General features: G+C 37.8%; 1 protein-coding gene across 5 annotated transcripts in view; it reads left to right on the forward strand.

Annotated features, from left to right (window-relative positions):
- Positions 1-16971, forward strand: part of PRORP (protein only RNase P catalytic subunit) — a 138518-nt gene that overhangs the window by 37015 nt on the left and 84532 nt on the right. For 4 of the 5 annotated variants that reach the window (NR_198897.1, XM_024981855.2, XM_024981856.2 and 1 more), the window contains one exon: positions 16548-16655. The exons of the other annotated variant lie outside the window; for it this stretch is intronic. Coding sequence is in view for 3 of the 4 variants with exons in the window: in XM_024981855.2 (XP_024837623.1) it covers positions 16548-16655 (108 nt within the window). In the remaining variant the exon portion in view is untranslated. The remainder of the gene's footprint in view (positions 1-16547; positions 16656-16971) is intronic. 5 annotated transcript variants of the gene reach the window in all.

Genomic DNA, 16971 nt, shown 5'->3' on the forward strand with positions numbered 1-16971 from the left:
TTTTTCTGTTGTCCTTTATCCTGAGTTCTTTGGGCTCTAATCCTTCTGTTGCGTTAGAGGACTCTCACACAGGGTGGATTATTTTCTCTTGTGTTTTACAATTCTTAACTGGTGAGCTTGCTTTTTCTATGAGATTACCGTTATTGTTTGGATTGTTGATGGTGTCTCTCCAGGGAAGTTTTGTGTTTACTTCTGCCAAGTGCCCAAGAGATATTATTGGACCAGAACCCTTTGTTATGTAATTTTTTAATGGAGCATGATAATTTGTATCATACCGTTTGTTTAAATTTGTACTTCAAACTTACTTAAGATGTAAGCCTGGAGTTTCTGTTTATTTTTTTAAATTTTATTGTATTTTTGGCCATGCTACATGGCATGCAAGATTTTAGTCCCTTGACCAAGGATTGAACCCATGTCTCCTGCATTGGAAGCATGGAGTCCTAATCAACTGTACCACCAGGGAATTCTTGGAATTTCTTTTTCTGAAGAGATTTTTTTTTTTCCTACTTAGACCCCTGGTAATGGAGAAGGAAATGGTAGTACACTCCAGCGTTCTTGCCTGGAGAATCCCATGGACACAGCAGCCTGGTGGGCTATAGTCCCTAGGGTTGCAAAGAGTTGGACATGACTGAAATGACTGAGCAAGCACACAGACTCCTGGTAAAGGTGGAGAAGCTGATATATTGTGTTTGAACATCAATGTGCTCATTTGTAAAGATTCTTCTTTTATTGTAGAGTTGACTTCCAGACTCCCCCTCTCATTTGAGCCCGAGGTTTGATAGATCTCTCCCCTGTTTGCTGATACCCAGTCCATTTCTACTTTTTAACTTCCTTCCTGGATAACATTCGCATCAACTCTTATCTGTACCATTCTGATTTTCAGATCTGGCTTCATCTCTGGCATTTAGAGATTTATTTCACTTATTTTCTTAAAAGTTCACTATGTATTAAGTATTTTTATCATATTTTATCCAGCCTTTTTACATATTTGTAGCAGGAAGGTTTTTTGGTTTGTGTTTTCATCTTAGTGGAATCAGAAAATTCACATAAAATTATAACTGTTCTTAAATAGGAGTCTATACAATAGTAATTATAACTATAATTACTGAATGAAAAAACGTCTAGAATATAACTTGCTATTAAATGAGTATAAACTTTCTAAAATTATTAGTTAGAGTGGCATTTTCCAGACATGTGACTTCATTTTTCCCTGGCTAATTTAAGGCAGTCATACTAGTATTCCTTTTATTGAAGACTTATTTGGATCCCATGGTTTAAAGAAGGCACATGAAGAAATTTGGTTTTTACTGTTGTTCCCATGTTTAGAACAGTGCTTCCAACCAAAATAACTGGTATTCCCCTGTTTTTCCATATCCACTGTGACTAAAGCCAGTTGTTTTAACACTCCCTTTCTTCTGATCTTTGGAAAATATTGTCTGATGTTTGCAGCACGTTGGATATAATTAACATGTTAAGATAACTATTTCTTTTAAGATATAAAATTTTGAGTATATATTATTATAGTTCTGTTTCCCCTTAGTTGCTGTTTTAAAGTAGGAAATTAAATAAATGAGAGATCTGTTTTTAATTTCCTTGTGAAACCTGTATGAAAGTCTTAGAAGACAAGTAAACTGTCATAAACATATGGATCATCATCCCCCAAATTTGAAAATCTTAACCTCTTCTGAGTAGAAAGCTGGTGTGTAAGGGCCAGTCTTTTATTTCTCTTTGTTACTGTGCATCTTTGGATCTTTCTGCTACTCATTTGTGATTAGGTGATGACCACAAAGCAAAAAATATCAGTTCTTCATAATTGTTTCTAATAAGAGGTTGGATAAGAAAGAATTTAAAACTTTTATTTACTCTTTTCCATATTGTAGTAATAAGCAGTGTTTTTTTTTTAATTTAAGCTCAAACTTTAATTACATGAAGATTTTATACTTATTTTTGGAGTTTCCAAATTGCCTAGTTATTAATCCTCAAACATGCCAAGCTCTTTGGTGTTTTTTAAGGACCTTGGTGGTTCTTTCCTCTGCCTAGAAGACTCTTCTCCCAGGGGGGGAACATGGTTTACTCTCTCACTTTGTTCAGATCTTTGTTCAAATGTCACCTCATTAGAAAGGCCCTTTCACCAAATCTTAAATAGAGGCTAGGCAGTTGGGAAGATCCTGTGGAGTAGGAAATGGAAACCTGCTCCAGTATCCTTGCCTGGGAAATCCCATGGATAGAAGAGCCTGGTGGACTACAGTCCATGGGGTTGCAAAGAGTCAGGTGTGTGTGCATGCGCATGCACACACACACACACACACACAATGATGCTAATACCCTCCCTGTCTTAATTATTTTTCAAGGCACTTTCCTCTACCTGAAATTAAGTATTTGTGACCTTGGTGTTCTTTGTTTCCTTAGCTAATATACTGTTCCTTGAGGGCAGGAAATGTTTTCACTTTTCTGTTCCTAGGAATATGTACATTATTTTACACACACATTTGGTGCTCAATGAACATCTGTTGACTCACTGACCAAGTGAATATATTATGAACTTGTGGCCTAAGGGTGAGATCTAGCCCTTATAAGTTTCTTTTTTTGTTTGAGCATTTTTGTGTTTTACTCTTTAAAAAAGTTATTTCACATATTTCAAAATGCCAAATTTTTTATTTTCCTTAAAAAATCAAACCTGCTAACTCTGCATCTGTATTTTTATGTGGCAACAATTATCTGGACTGAACACTGGGCTGTTTCCTCTATTTTAATGGACCTACTTTCTCCCATTTTGTCACAGTTGTCACCTCTTTCTGTACAATCTTGGACAATGAGATCTATGTTATTTGCTAATTATGATTTTGCTTGCTCTGCTTTCTTCAGCTTTGTTCACTTTACCTGTTTATACCACCTGTCTAGTCCCTGTAGACATCTGAGTTTACAACTTCTTGGTGGCTCAGATGGTAAAGAATCTGCCTCTAATGAAGAGACCCGGGTTTGATCCCTGGGTTGGGAAGATCCTCTGAAGAAGGAAATGGCAACCTACTCCAGTATTCTTGCCTGGAGAATTCCATGGACAGAGGAGCCTGGTCAGGCTACAGTCCATACAGTCCATGGTGTTGCAAAGAATAGGACACGACTGAGTGACTAACAGTTGACTAACAGTAAAAAATTATAGTTTTTACAATTCCTATGCAGTTAAACTTCTCAGGTTTAAATTTAAAATTATAAAATGAGTAAAGATAATAGAAGTTGTGCCTATTATTGAAGGAGATATATATTGAATTTATAAAACCTGTATGTTACAAAAATGAAGAACTCCCTTTGGACCAATGAGTACATGAAAAGATGTTCAACATCATTTGTCATGAAGAAAATGTACCTCAAAACTGCAGGGAGGTACCACTTCACACCCACAAGCATGACTGTAATAAAAAAAGACATACAATAACAAGTTTTGGTTGAGGATATGGAGAAATTTGAAGCTTCATACTTTGCAGTCAGGATATATTAATAAAATGGTGCAGCCACTTTGGAATACAGTCTGGCAGTTCCTCAGTGAATTAAACAGAATTACCACGTATGGTAGCTTGACAGTTTTATTCCCTAGATACATATACTCAAGGGAAATGAAAACATACATCCATGCAGAACGTGTACACAGATGTTCATAGCAGCATTTTGCATAATAGCCCAAAGGTGGAAATAACCCAGAAGTTCATCCATTAATGAATAAGTAAATAAAATATGATATATTCATACAGGGGCTTCCCAGAAGGTGCTAAGTAGTAGAGAACCATCCTGTCAATGCAGAAGATACAAAGTTCTTGTATCAGAAGATGATACCAGAAGATACAGGTTCTTGTACCATCTTCTGGTACCAGAAGATGCAGATTAGATCTATGGGTTGGGAAGATCCCCTGGAGTAGGAGATGGCAACCTGCTCCAGTATTCTTGCTTGGAGAATTCCATGGACAGAGGAGCCTGGTAGGTAACAGTCATGGGGCTGTAGGGAGTTGGACACAACTGAGTGACTGACACAGCACAGCACAATATCCATACAATGAAATATTACTTGGCAATAAAAAAGAATGAAGTACTGATATGTGCTGCAACATAGACCTTGAAAAGATTTATGCTGAATGAAAGAAGCTAATCATAGAGTTGGGCTTCCCTGGTGGCTCAGTTGGTAAAGAATTCACTTGCAGTGTAGGAGACTGCCTGCAATACAGGAGAGCCGGGTTCAATCCTTGGATGGGGAAGTTTCCCTGGAGAAAGAAATGGCAACCTCCTCCAGTATTCTTGTCTGGAAAATTCCTTGGACAGAGGAGTGTTGCGGACTATAGTCCATAGGGTCGCTAAGAGCAGGACACAACTGAGTGACTAAACCACCACCAATCATAGAATGTCACATAAATGTGTGATTTGGTTATCTGAAATGTCCAGAATAGTTAAATCTATAGAAACACAGTAGATTGATTAGTGGTTACTGAGTGATTGGGGGGCAGGGACTGGGGATGAAGATTGACCACTAATGAGTATGGAGTTTCTTTCTTCTTTCATTTTGAGGGAGCAGTGCTACAGCTTGCAGGATCTTAGCTCCCCAACCAGGGGTTGAACCCCACTCCCTTGGCAATGAAAGGGCAGAGTACTAATCCCTGGACTTCCAGGGAATTCCTGGAGTTTCTCTAAGAGGGACAGACTGTTTTAAACTGGTGATGTGGTACAACCTATGAATGGTATATTTCAAACTAGTGAATTGTGCGGTATATGAATTATGTCTCTGTAAAATTCTTTTTTTAGTTAGAACTTCTTTTATTAATAGCCAAGAAACAGATGTTCAAAGGATCAGTGAATTTTCATACCCCAGATCATGAGCCAATCATCTATCAATTACAATTTTGGCAGTAGCCCTAGAAAGAAATAATTGTTTCTCGCTTTAATGTACCACCCATTAAAACAGATAAGCATTCATATTTGTATTGCCCTATGCCATAGTAAACTTCCCAAGTGGTGCTAGTAGTAAAGAACCTACCTGCCAGTGCAGGATTCAATTCCTGAGTGGGGAAGATCCCCTGGAGGAGGGCACGACAACCAACTCCAGCATTCTTGCCTGGAGAATCCCAGGGGCAGAGAAGCCTGGGGGCTACAGTCCACAAGGTTGCAAAGAGTCAGGCTTGACTGAAGCGACGTAGCATGGTGCAGCACATGCCATATAGTAAGTAAGTGCGCTGTCTCAGTGGGTTAACTCTTTCTTTTTCATGCCTTCTCAGCAGGTATTCAAGGGCTTTTGTGTGCAATGATATAAATTTGTTTAGTTTGGAAAGGCAACATCCTGGGGACCCATCAAAAGTATTACAAAGTAATTGAAAGTATTACTCTCTGACTAGTAATTTATTTACTAAGCAGAACTTTCATAATGGGAGAAAAAACAACCCAACATCTTAGATTTTTCTGGTTTTTATTAGAAGACGTGGATTGGGAGGATAATCTTTGGCTGAGATTATATTACACATTCTGTGATTGCACAGAGGTTCCAGAGACTCACCTTTCAAACAAAGCTTCTCAAGTATACCCTCTTCCATTCTGTGGTTTTAAGGGATTTCCAAAAGTTGTTAACATAGAATATCAGAACTGGAAGGGGATTTTATACGTTGTCTAGTTTAACTCTTGATTTTTACAAATGTCCATTTTTCCAGTAATACTGAACTACCTTTGTTTATCATTACTCCTGAAGTGAATATAATGAGTACCAAATATAGCACCAAGATGATAAATTGGAAATATAATGGGAAATATTTTTCATGTGAATTACTAGTGAAACTTGAATTTTAGAAATTTAATGCACTTATTTTCCTTGGTTTATTCAGACTTAAATAGGAAATGGTCACATTGTATGTAAACTTTTAATTTCCTTGTAGTTTTATTTCCATTTATAAAAAATAGTATTCCAACCAATATTTAGTTAGTTTTGATATGAATTGAAACTTTCTATACATTGTGTAGGAAATATATTTGAGCAGAGAAATTTTAAACAAAGTATTTGCTGAGTAGAAAGGAAAGAGGATGGTCCCACATAATTGGAGTTGGCAGGGATAGAAAAGCTAAAGCAGCCAAGTGACATATGAAAGCATGTTTATAGATCAGTGGTTATTTTAATGATGAAATGCATGTTACTATTAGGATTTTCTTTTGTTTTTTTTTAATCAGCTTTACATGTAATAAAACTTGCTAATGTACACTTCAGTGAGTTTTGACAAATATATGCAGTTGTGTCATAACCTCTACAATTAAGATATGGTATGTTTAGGGACTTCCCTGGTGGTCCAGTGATTAAGACTCCCCACTTCCACTGCAGGGAACATGGGTTCAATCCCTGATCAGGGAACCATGATCCTGCATGCCATGCTGCACAGCCAAATAAAAACAAAAACAAGATATGGGATATATCACCCCCAATAGTTCCCTTGCATTCATTGCAGTCAGTTCCCTCTCCTTCCTTTCTGGAACCATTAATCTCCTTTCTGTTGGTATAGTTTTGCCTTAAATTTCATATAAATGACATTATACAGTATGGATTAGCCCTTTTTGTCTGCCTTTTTTTTTTCCATTTAGCATAGTTCTTTTGAGACCCATTCATATGTTTTTGTGTATCTATAGTTTCTTTTTATTGATGAATAGTAAACCATTGTCTGGATATACCACAGTTTTTCTGTTCATTCACTAGTTAATGGATATTTGAGTTGTTTCCACTTTGGGGTAATTACAAATAAAGCCATTATTAACAGTCACACTTAAGTCTTCACGTGGATGCATGTTTTCATTTCTCTTCTTTGAATACTAGAGGTAGATTTGTTGAGATGTAGGATAAATATATGCTTAACCTTATAAAGTATTTGTTGGTCAGTTGTGTCCAACTCTTTGAGACCCCATGGACCATAACTCACCAGGCTTCTCTGTCCATGGAATTCTCCAGGCAAGAATACTGGAGTGGGTTGTCATTACCTTCTCCAGGTGACTCTTCCTGACCAAGGGATCAAACCCAGATCTCCTGTGTTGCAGGCAGATTCTTTACCGTCTGAGCCACCAGGGAAGCCCTTAATCTTCTAAGAAACTGCTCAATTGTCTTCCTGACTATCAGTTCAGTTCAGTTGCTCAGTCATGTCTGACTCTTTGCAACCCCATGAATCGCAGCACGCCAGGCCTCCCTGTCCATCACCAGCTCCCGGAGTTCACTCAAACTCACATCCATCGAGTCGGTGATGCCATCCAGCCATCTCATCCTCTGTCGTCCCCTTCTCCTCCTGCCCCAATCCCTCTCAGCATCAGAGTCTTTTCCAGTGAGTCAACTCTTCGCATGAGGTGGCCAAAGTACTGGAGTTTCAGCTTTAGCATCATTCCTTCCAAAGAACACCCAGGACTAATCTCCTTTAGAATGGACTGGTTAGATCTCCTTCCCGACAATAGTTGTGTCATTTTGCAATATTGGAAGTTCCAGCTGCTCCATATACTTATTATGGTCGGTCTCTTAAATTTTAGCCATGCTGGTGGGTGGTTAATGATTTCTCACAGTGGTTTTAAATTTTTATTTCCCTAATGACTAACAGTGTTGAGTATCTGATCATGTGCTTATCGGCCTAAAAGGGAAACTTCCTCTTTGTAATTTTGACACAGTGATATTATCTGATCCACAGTTGATTACTCAGGTTTTGTCACTTGTCACAATAATGTCCTTTGTAAGTTTCTCCTTTACCCAGATGCAGTCCAGGATTACACATTAAGTTTAGTTGTCTTGTTTCTTTGGTCTCTCTTCATCTGCAACAAAATTCTGTTTTCTTTGTCTTTCTTGAACTTTGACCTTTTTTTTTTCCCTGAAAACTATAGACCTAGTGTTTTGTAGAATGTCTCTCAGTTTGGGTTTACCTAATATTTCGTTATGATTAGATTCATGCATTTTTGGCAAGATATCACAAAAATGCTGTTGTATCTTTGTCAGGGTCTTCCCCTGGTGGCTCACTGGTAAAGAATACATCTGTCAATGCAGGAGTCTCAGATTCCATCCCTGGGTTGGGAAGGTCCTCGGGAGAAGGAAATGGCAACCCACTCCAGTATTCTTACCTGGGAAATCCCATAGACAGAGGAGCCTGACAGGCTATAGTCTATGGATTGCAAAAGAGTTGGACACAGCTTAGTGACTAAACAACAATACTTCTTGTCAGAGGCATCGTGTCAAGAGGCATACTATGTGAATATTGGTAATGACTGTGTTGCCCAAGAAATTTTTGTCTATCCTGATGTTATGTGGAATTCTATTTTCTTCTAGGTTTGGCTCTTACATTTAGATTTCATAGTTTTGGCTTTTGGGTTTAGACTTTCACTTTTTAACCTTTTATGATCTATAACTAATTTTTAACTGTGATGTGAGCTAGAGATTGAGGTGCATTTTTTCCCACCGTTTTATTAATTTTCTTCTCTGTTTTCTGTTTCTCTGATGCTGTTCTTCATTATTCTATTATCTTTGAAATGTATTTGCTCTTCTTTTTCTAGCTTAAAGTGAAAACTTGGATCAGTGATTTTAGACCTTTCTTCTTTTCGTGTAATCAGTTAAAACTAAGTATTAGTCTAGTGCAGTCCACAAATATTTGTGTGTGTGTTATTACTTATATATACAACTATATATATACAATCTAAAAAATGAAATAACTATAACAAAACACAAACAGACTCACAGATATAGAGTCCAAATTGGTGTTTACCAATGGGGAGAGGGAAGCAGGGAAGGGACAAGATAGGGGTAGCAACTGACAAATATTGATGAAAATGTTGGCTTAAACCTCAACATTCAGAAACCTAAGGACATGGCATTTGGTCCCATCACTTCATGGCAAATAGATGGGGAAACAATGGAAATGGTGAGGTACTTTATTTTCTTGGGCTCCAAAATCACTGCAGATGGTGACTGCAGCCATGAAATTAAAAGGCTCTTGCTCCTTGGAAGAAAAGTTATGACCAACCTAGATAGCATATTCAAAAGCAGAGACATTACTTTGCCAATAAAGGTCCATCTAGTCAAAGCTATGGTTCTTCCAGTAGTCATGTATGGATGTGAGAGTTGGACTATAAAGAAAGCTGAATGCTGAAGAATTGATGCTTTTGAACTGTGGTGTTGGAGAAGATTTGAGAGTCCCTTGGACTGCAAGGAGGTTTACCCAGTCCATCCTAGAGGAAATCAGTCCTGAATATTCATTCGAAGGACTGATGCCAAAGCTGAAACTCCTATACTTTGGCCACCTGATGCAAAGAACTGACTCATTAGAAAAGACCCCGATGCTGGGAAAGATTGAAGGTGGGAGGAGAAGGGGATGACAGAGGATGAGTTGGATGGATGCCATCACTGACTTGATGAACATGAGTTTGAGCAAGTTCCGGGAGTTGGTGATGAACAGGGAAGCCTGGCGTGCTTGCAGTCCATGGGGGTCGCAAAGAGTCAGACGTAACTGAGCGACTGAACTGAACTGAACTGAATATTTTACTATCACTTAGTTCAAAATATTTTCTAATTTTTTGTGTAATTTTCTTTTAACCCTTGGGTTATTTGGAATTATTATTCAGAAATATTTGGAACTTTTCTAGGTATCTTGCTGCTGTTGACACTCTATAGTGACTGCATCAATTAACATTCCCACCGACAGTATACAGGGCTTCACTTTTGTGTGTGTATGTGTGAGTAATCAGCAAACATGTTTCAGATTTTAATATTTTGAAATGTATTGAAACTTCTTTTATGACCTGAAGCTGTGGTTTGTCTTGATGTTCCATGTATTCCTGAAAGGAAGAAATATTCTGCCATTATTGGATGTATTCTCTTTTAGGTATCGATCAAGTCAAAGTGGTTAATACTATAGTTTAGCTCTTCTGTATCCCTACTGATTTTTGTCTACCTTTTCTATCAATTATGGAGAGAGAAGTGTTGAAGTCTCCATCTATAATTATAGACATTTGTGTTCCTCCTTTCAGTTTTGTCAAGTTTTGCTTCTTGTATTTCCAAGCTCTGTTCTTATTTATGACTGACTTCCTTATATATTGATTTTGTTGTCATTACAAAGTGTCCCTTTTTATTTTTTATAATACCCTTTTAAAAAAAATCTATTTTGACTCAAATTAGTATTGCTACTTCAACTTTCTCAAGCATGCCACTGCATGTGTGCTATGTATTTTCTTCCTACTTTTCACTTTCAGCTTATCCATATCACTATATTTAAAGTACATCTTTTATAAGCAGTATTTTTAAATAGGATTGAATTCACATTTAAAACAAGTGGGACTAATCAAACTGAAAAGCTTTTGCACAGTGAAGGAAACTGTCGACACCATGAAAATGCCACTTATTGAATGAGAGAAGATACTTGCAAAGGATATATCGGATAAAGGGTTAATATCCAAACTATACGGGGCTTCCCTGATAGCTCAGTTGGTAAAGAATCTGCCTGCAATGCAGGAGACCCTGGTTTGATTCCTGGGTCGGGAAGATCCACTGGAGAAGTGTTAGGCTACCCACTCCAGTATTCTTGGTATTCCCTCGTGGCTAAGCTGGTAAAGAATCCTCCTGCAATGCAGGAGACCTGGGTTTGATGCCTGGGTTGGGAATATCCCCTGGAGAAGTGAAAGGCTACCCACTCCAGTATTTTTACCCAGAGAATTCCATCCAAAATACTCAAAGAACTCATACACCTTAACATTAAAAAAACAACCCAATTAAAAATAGGACAGAAGACCTGAATAGACATTTTGCCAAAGATGATGTGCAGATATCAACAGGCACATAAAAAGATGCTGAACATCACTAATTACCAGGGAAATGAAAATAAAAACCACAGTGAAGTATCACCTCACAACTGTTGGAATGGTTATTATTAAAAAGACAACAAATAACAAGTTTGGCAGGATGTGGAGAAAAGTGAACCCTTGTGCACTGTTTGTGGGAATGTAAATTGGTGCAGCCACTATAGAAGACAGTATGGAAGTTCCTCAAAAAGCTAAAACTAGAACTACCATATGATCTAGCAGTTTCACTCCTAGGTATTTATCAGAAGAAAATGAAAACGCTAATTTGAAAAGATAAATGCCCACCCATGTTTACTGCAGCATTATTTACATTGCCAAGATATGGAAGCAACCTCAGTGCCTATCAGTAGATAAATGGATAAAGAAGATGTGGCATGTATGTGTATCACAAAAGAATACTAACTCAGTCTTAAAAAAGAATGAAATTTTCCATTTGCAACAACATGAATGTACCTAGAGGGTATTATGCTGATATAAGTCAGACAGAGAAAGACAAATATTATATGATTTCACTTATATGTGGAATCTAAAAAACAAATTAACCAATATAACAAAACAAAAACAGAGTTATAGATACAGAGAACAAACAGGTGGTTGCCAGAGGGGATGAAGGTGGGGATGAGAGGAATAGGTTGAGGGAGATTAAGAGGTACACACTTCCCAGTGTGGGAAATATAATCAATAACAGATAGTAACCTGAATAGACAGGTTGTGGTCAACCTGTCTACACTTATTATGGTCAACTATATTTCAAAAACAAGCAAACAAATTTAAGAAAAAGATCAGATTTGTGGTTTCAAAGGCATGAAATGGAAAGAGGACAAATTGGATGAAGTTAGTCCAAAGACACAAAATTCCAGTTATTTAGATAAGTACTAGGGATATAATGTAAAACTTTACAAGTATAATTGCTTTATTATCTATTTTATTTTATATTTTCTGTTTATCAAGTTCACACTACTGTGTGTCATACATAAAAGTTGTTAAGAGTGTAAGTCCTAACAGTTCTCATTGATGAATGTTCATTAAACTTACTGTGGTAATCATTTCATAATATATGTAAGTCAAATCATTATGCCATATACTTTAAACTTATACAGTGTTGTATTTCAACTATATTGCAATGAAATTGGAAGAAAAAACAAAGTACATGTCTTATATACAGCATTTTTGATAATGTTGAATTTAAATATTTTATTTTGCTATTATCCAAAAAATTTTTGGCTCCTTTATTCCTACTTTCAAAGAAGGCAATGGCACCCCACTCCAGTACTCTTGTCTGGAAAATCCCATGGATGGAGGAGCCTGGTAGGCTGCAGTCCATGGGGTCGCTAGGAGTCGGACATGACTGAGCGACTTCACTTTCGCTTTCGTGCACTGGAGAAGGAAATGGCAACCCACTCCAGTGTTCTTGCCTGGAGAATCCCAGGGGAGCCTGGTGGGCTGCCGTCTATGGGATCTCACAGAGTCGGACACGACTGAAGTGACTTAGGTGATTCCTACTTTTATGTTCTTTTGGGTTAATCAAATGTTTTTTAAAAAATTTCATTGAATTCTTTTGTTGGCTTATTATCTATACTTTTTCTATATTTTTAAATATATGAATTGGGGTTATAATATGAATTCTTAATCTAGTCCACTTAGAGTGTAGATTATTTGTTCAGTTGCTAAGTCATGTCCGATTCTTTGCAGTACTGTGACTGCAGCACGCCAGACTTGCCTACATTCATTATCTCCCAGAGTTTGCTCAAACTCACATCCACTGAGTCAGTGATGCTCTCTAACCATCTCATCCTCTGCTTCCCCCTTCTCCTTTCACCTTCAACCTTTCCCAGCATCAGGGTCTTTTCAAATGAGTCAGCTCTTCGCATCAGGTGGCCAAAGTATTTCAGCTTCAGCATCAGTCCTTCCAATGAATATTTAGGATTGATTTCCTTTAGGATTGACTGCTTTGATCTCCTTGCTGTCCAAGGGACTCTCAAGAGTCTTTTCTAGCACCACAATTCAAAAGCATCAATTCTTTGGCACTCAGCTTTCTTTATAGGCCAACTCTCACATTCATACATGACTATGGGAAAAAACATAGCCTTGACTATATGGACCTTTGTTGGCTAAGTGATCTCTCTGCTTTTTAATACACTGTCTAGGTTTGTCCTAGCTTTACTTCCAAGGAGTGAGAATCTTTTAATTCATGGCTGCAGTCACCATCTGTAGTGATTTTGGAGCCCAAGAAAATAAAATTTGTCACTGTTTCCACTTTTTCCCCATCTATTTGCTGTGAAGTGATGGGACCAGATTCCGTGATCTTAGTTGTTTGAATGTTGTTTTAAGAACGCCTTTTCACTCTTCTTTTTCACCCTTCATCAAAAGGGTCTTTAGTTCCTCTTCACTTTCTGCCATTAGAGTGTAACCATCTGTGTATCTGAACTTGTTGATATTTTCTCTGGGCAGTCTTGATTCCAGCTTGGGATTCATCCAGCCTGGCATTTTGCCTGATATACTGTGCCTATAAGTTAAATAAGCAGGGTGACAATATACAGCCTTGACAAACTCATTTCTCGATTTTGAACCAGTCCATTTTTTATTCCATGTCCAGTTCTAACTGTTGCTTCTTGACCTGCATACAGGTTTCTCAGGAGATAGGTAAAGTGGTTTTAAGAATTAAACCATCTCTTTAAGAATTTCCCACAGCTTGTTGTGATCTGCACAGTCAAAGTCTTTAGCATAGTCAATGAAGCAGAAGTAGATGTTTTTCTGGAATTCATTTGCTTTTTCTATGATCCAGTGGATGTTGGCAAATTGATCTCTGGTTGTTCCTCTGCCTTTACTAAATCTAGCTTGTACATCTGGAAGTTCTCAGTTCATGTACTGCTGAAGCCTAGCTTGAAGGATTTTGAGCATTATCCTGCTAGCATGTAAAGTGAGTACAATTGTATTGTAGTCTGAACATTCTTTGCCATTACCCTTCTTTGGCATTGGAATGAAAACTGACCTTTTCCAGTCCTATAGCCACTACTGAGTGTTCCAGGTTTGCTGGCATATTGAGTGCAGCACTTTAACAGCATAATCTTTCAGGATTTGAAACAGCTCAGCAAGAATTCCATCACCTTCATTAGCTTTGTTCATAGTAATGCTTCCTAAGGCCCATTTGACTCCACACTTCAGGATGTCTGGCTCTAGGTGAGTGACCACACCACTGTGGTTATTAAGATCTTTTGTGTATAGTTCTTCTGTGTATTTTTGCTACATCTTCTCAATCTCTTCTGCTTCTGTTAGGTCCTTGCTTTGAATTCATTTATAACTATATTTTCCTTTAAATTCTTAAATCTATTTATAATAGCTACTTTAAATTTCTTGCCTGCTAACTCCAACAGTTAGCAGGGTTGGACTTTGGGTTGATTTCTTTTGACTTTCTTCTCTCTTGACTGTGGGTCACAATTTCCTATTTTCTCTCTTGTTTATTAATTTTTTCATTGTGTTTTGGACATTGTGAGGGGCATGTTGTAAAATTCAAAGGCTCTGGATTCTATTATCTTCCTCTAGAGGTTGTTCATTTTTTGCTTTGCCAGACTGTTAAACTTGGTTAGACTCAAAAGTCTAAACTCTGCTGCTTTTGCTGAAAGTGAAAGTGTAGTCGCTCAGTCCTGTCTGACTCTTTTTGACCCAGTGGACTGTAGCCCGCCAGGCTTTTCTGTCCATGGAATTTCCCAGGCAAGAATACTGGAGTTGGTTGCTGTTCCCTTCTCCAGGGGATCTTCCTGACCCAGGGGTCAAATCCCACTCTCCTGCATTGCAGGCAGATTCTTTACCATCTGAGCAACCAGGGAAGCTGTTTTTGCAGTGGATAGTAATTGAAATTTTTGTTCAAATCTTTCAAGTCTTTCACCTATTCTCCCTCCACCCCCCACCCTGGGCTCCTTGGAGTCTCTTCTGTACATGAATAGATCAAGAGCTAAGGATTTAGCAGATTTATACACAGATTTTTGCAGTTCCCTCTTTTCTAATATTCTTTTTATAACTTTCCAGCCTCTCTGACAACCTGAAACTCTTATCTTCTCAAACCAATTGATTATGGTTTCTCAAACCAATCAGTCTACAGTTTTCTGGTTGATTTTCAGTTGCCCCTCCCTACCATGCTGAATAGAGTGCCCCTCTGGCAAAAAGCTGTATACAGGCAAATTTCTCCTGCTGCAGTTCACTTCTTTTCTGGTTATCCATAGATGCGTAACGAATCACCCCAAATATAGTGGCATTGAACAGAAACAATCACCTATTATTATTATGGTTCTAGGGTTTGACTGAACTCAGTTGTGTGGTTCTTGCTTGGCTCTTCTACTGTTGTAATCAAATGGAGGCTAAAGTCATCTTGAAATCTCCCTCACTCTCATCAGTTTGACAGTTGATATTGGCTTTTGGCTGGGACTAGGTTCGACTTTCAGGTAGAATACCTGTGCATGACCTCTGCCTGGGCTTTTTAATACTAGTTGGCTTCTAAGAGCAAGCATCCCAAGAGGGAGAGCCGGATGGAGCTGTATTTCTTTTTATTAACTGGCCTTGGAAGTCACATAGTGTCACTTTTGCCACATTCATGCATTGAGGCAGTCACAAAGAAAAGCTTCTACTCAAGTGGAGGGAATTAGACTCCACCCTGGTGGCTCAGAGGATAAAGCATCTGCCTGCAACCTGGGAGACCCAGGTTTGAATCTCAGCTCGGGAAGCTCCCCTAGAGAAGGAAATGGCAAGCTACTGCAGTATTCTTGCCTGGAAAATTCCATGGATGGAAGAGCCTGCTAAGCTACCATGCATGAGATTGTAGAGAGTCGCACACAACTGAGCAACTACACTTTTGAGGGTGAGGAGTGTCAAAGAATTTTTCAGACATGTTTTAAAACTATCAAACCTTCTTTTAAATGTTGTGTTCCATTCAATTTCTCCTTGCTTTTGGTCATTCTCTAGTACCTTCAAATAATTACTATTTATGTAGATAACATCATGTTATCTGGTAGTCCATTATAGACTACTTCATCATTACCGGGAGTAGAACTTCCTCTCCTACATTTCTTCCACCCATAACACTCATCACCTTTGCCGTTCATATATTAACTTGTTTATATTGTGTCTCTTCCCATTAAAATGCAAGCTCCATTAAGTTGGGATTTTCTCTCTTTGGTAACTGCTAGGCAAAAAATTGAGTAGGCGCTGAACAAATTTTTGTTGAATGAATGGTGAATGAATTTTCAGCTCTTCAAAACAGCCATGAGTAACCAAATCCTCTTGATAAAAGAGGAGTACAAATTATAGAGCCTTGTTCTTTCCACATAGTTACATTGGTAGACTGGCATATCTCAGATCCATTTCTCCTTGGCTTAAAGAATAGAGCATAGAGATTTTGACATTTTATTCTCATTACTGCTGTATGTGTCAGTTTAGCAGGCTAGATAACTGATTACAGCTCAGTTGAAATACCATGTTATGTACTTTGTGAAGTGTAAAGCACTATGAGATTATAAGAGATATCAGATAATTACATGCAGTTGCACCTGGTAGGCTGGTCTTTACAGATTTCATTTTGAAAGCATATTTCGGTATGTGTGTGTATTTGTTTATTTTTAAGGAATGAGTATTTTGATTTTCCAGAACAATAATGAAAGTTATGGCTGTATGTTTATGATAAAGACCTTAGTAGGTTCTTATTATTTTATCTGACTTTTTTTTTTTAGGAACTTAAGAGATTTCAGAACTTTGTAAAATACCATCCTCCTTTTGATGTTGTCATTGATGGGCTCAATGTTGCCAAGATGTTTCCTAAAGCTCGTGAATCTCAAGTTGTAAGTACAAGTTTTGTTATTCCACATCTCTAGAAATATTTACTGGACTCATTTGTGATCTTTCTTGGTTCTCTTAGTTCCCCATTTTCCCTTCCTCTAAAAATAAGTTCTCAAAAGTGCCACAGTGACCAACCAGTCATCTAAGATTCACTGTTTTTGTTTCTTTTTTTTTCTGGCTCAATACCTTTATTTATTTATTTTTTTAATTTAATTTTATTTTATTTTTAAACTTTACAATATTGTATTGGTTTTGCCAAATATAGAAATGAATCCGCCACAGGTATACATGTGTTCCCCATCCTGAACCCTCCTCCCT

This window comes from Bos taurus, chromosome 21, assembly GCF_002263795.3.
Source record: "Bos taurus isolate L1 Dominette 01449 registration number 42190680 breed Hereford chromosome 21, ARS-UCD2.0, whole genome shotgun sequence".
In the NCBI taxonomy this organism is placed as follows: Eukaryota; Metazoa; Chordata; class Mammalia; order Artiodactyla; family Bovidae; genus Bos; species Bos taurus.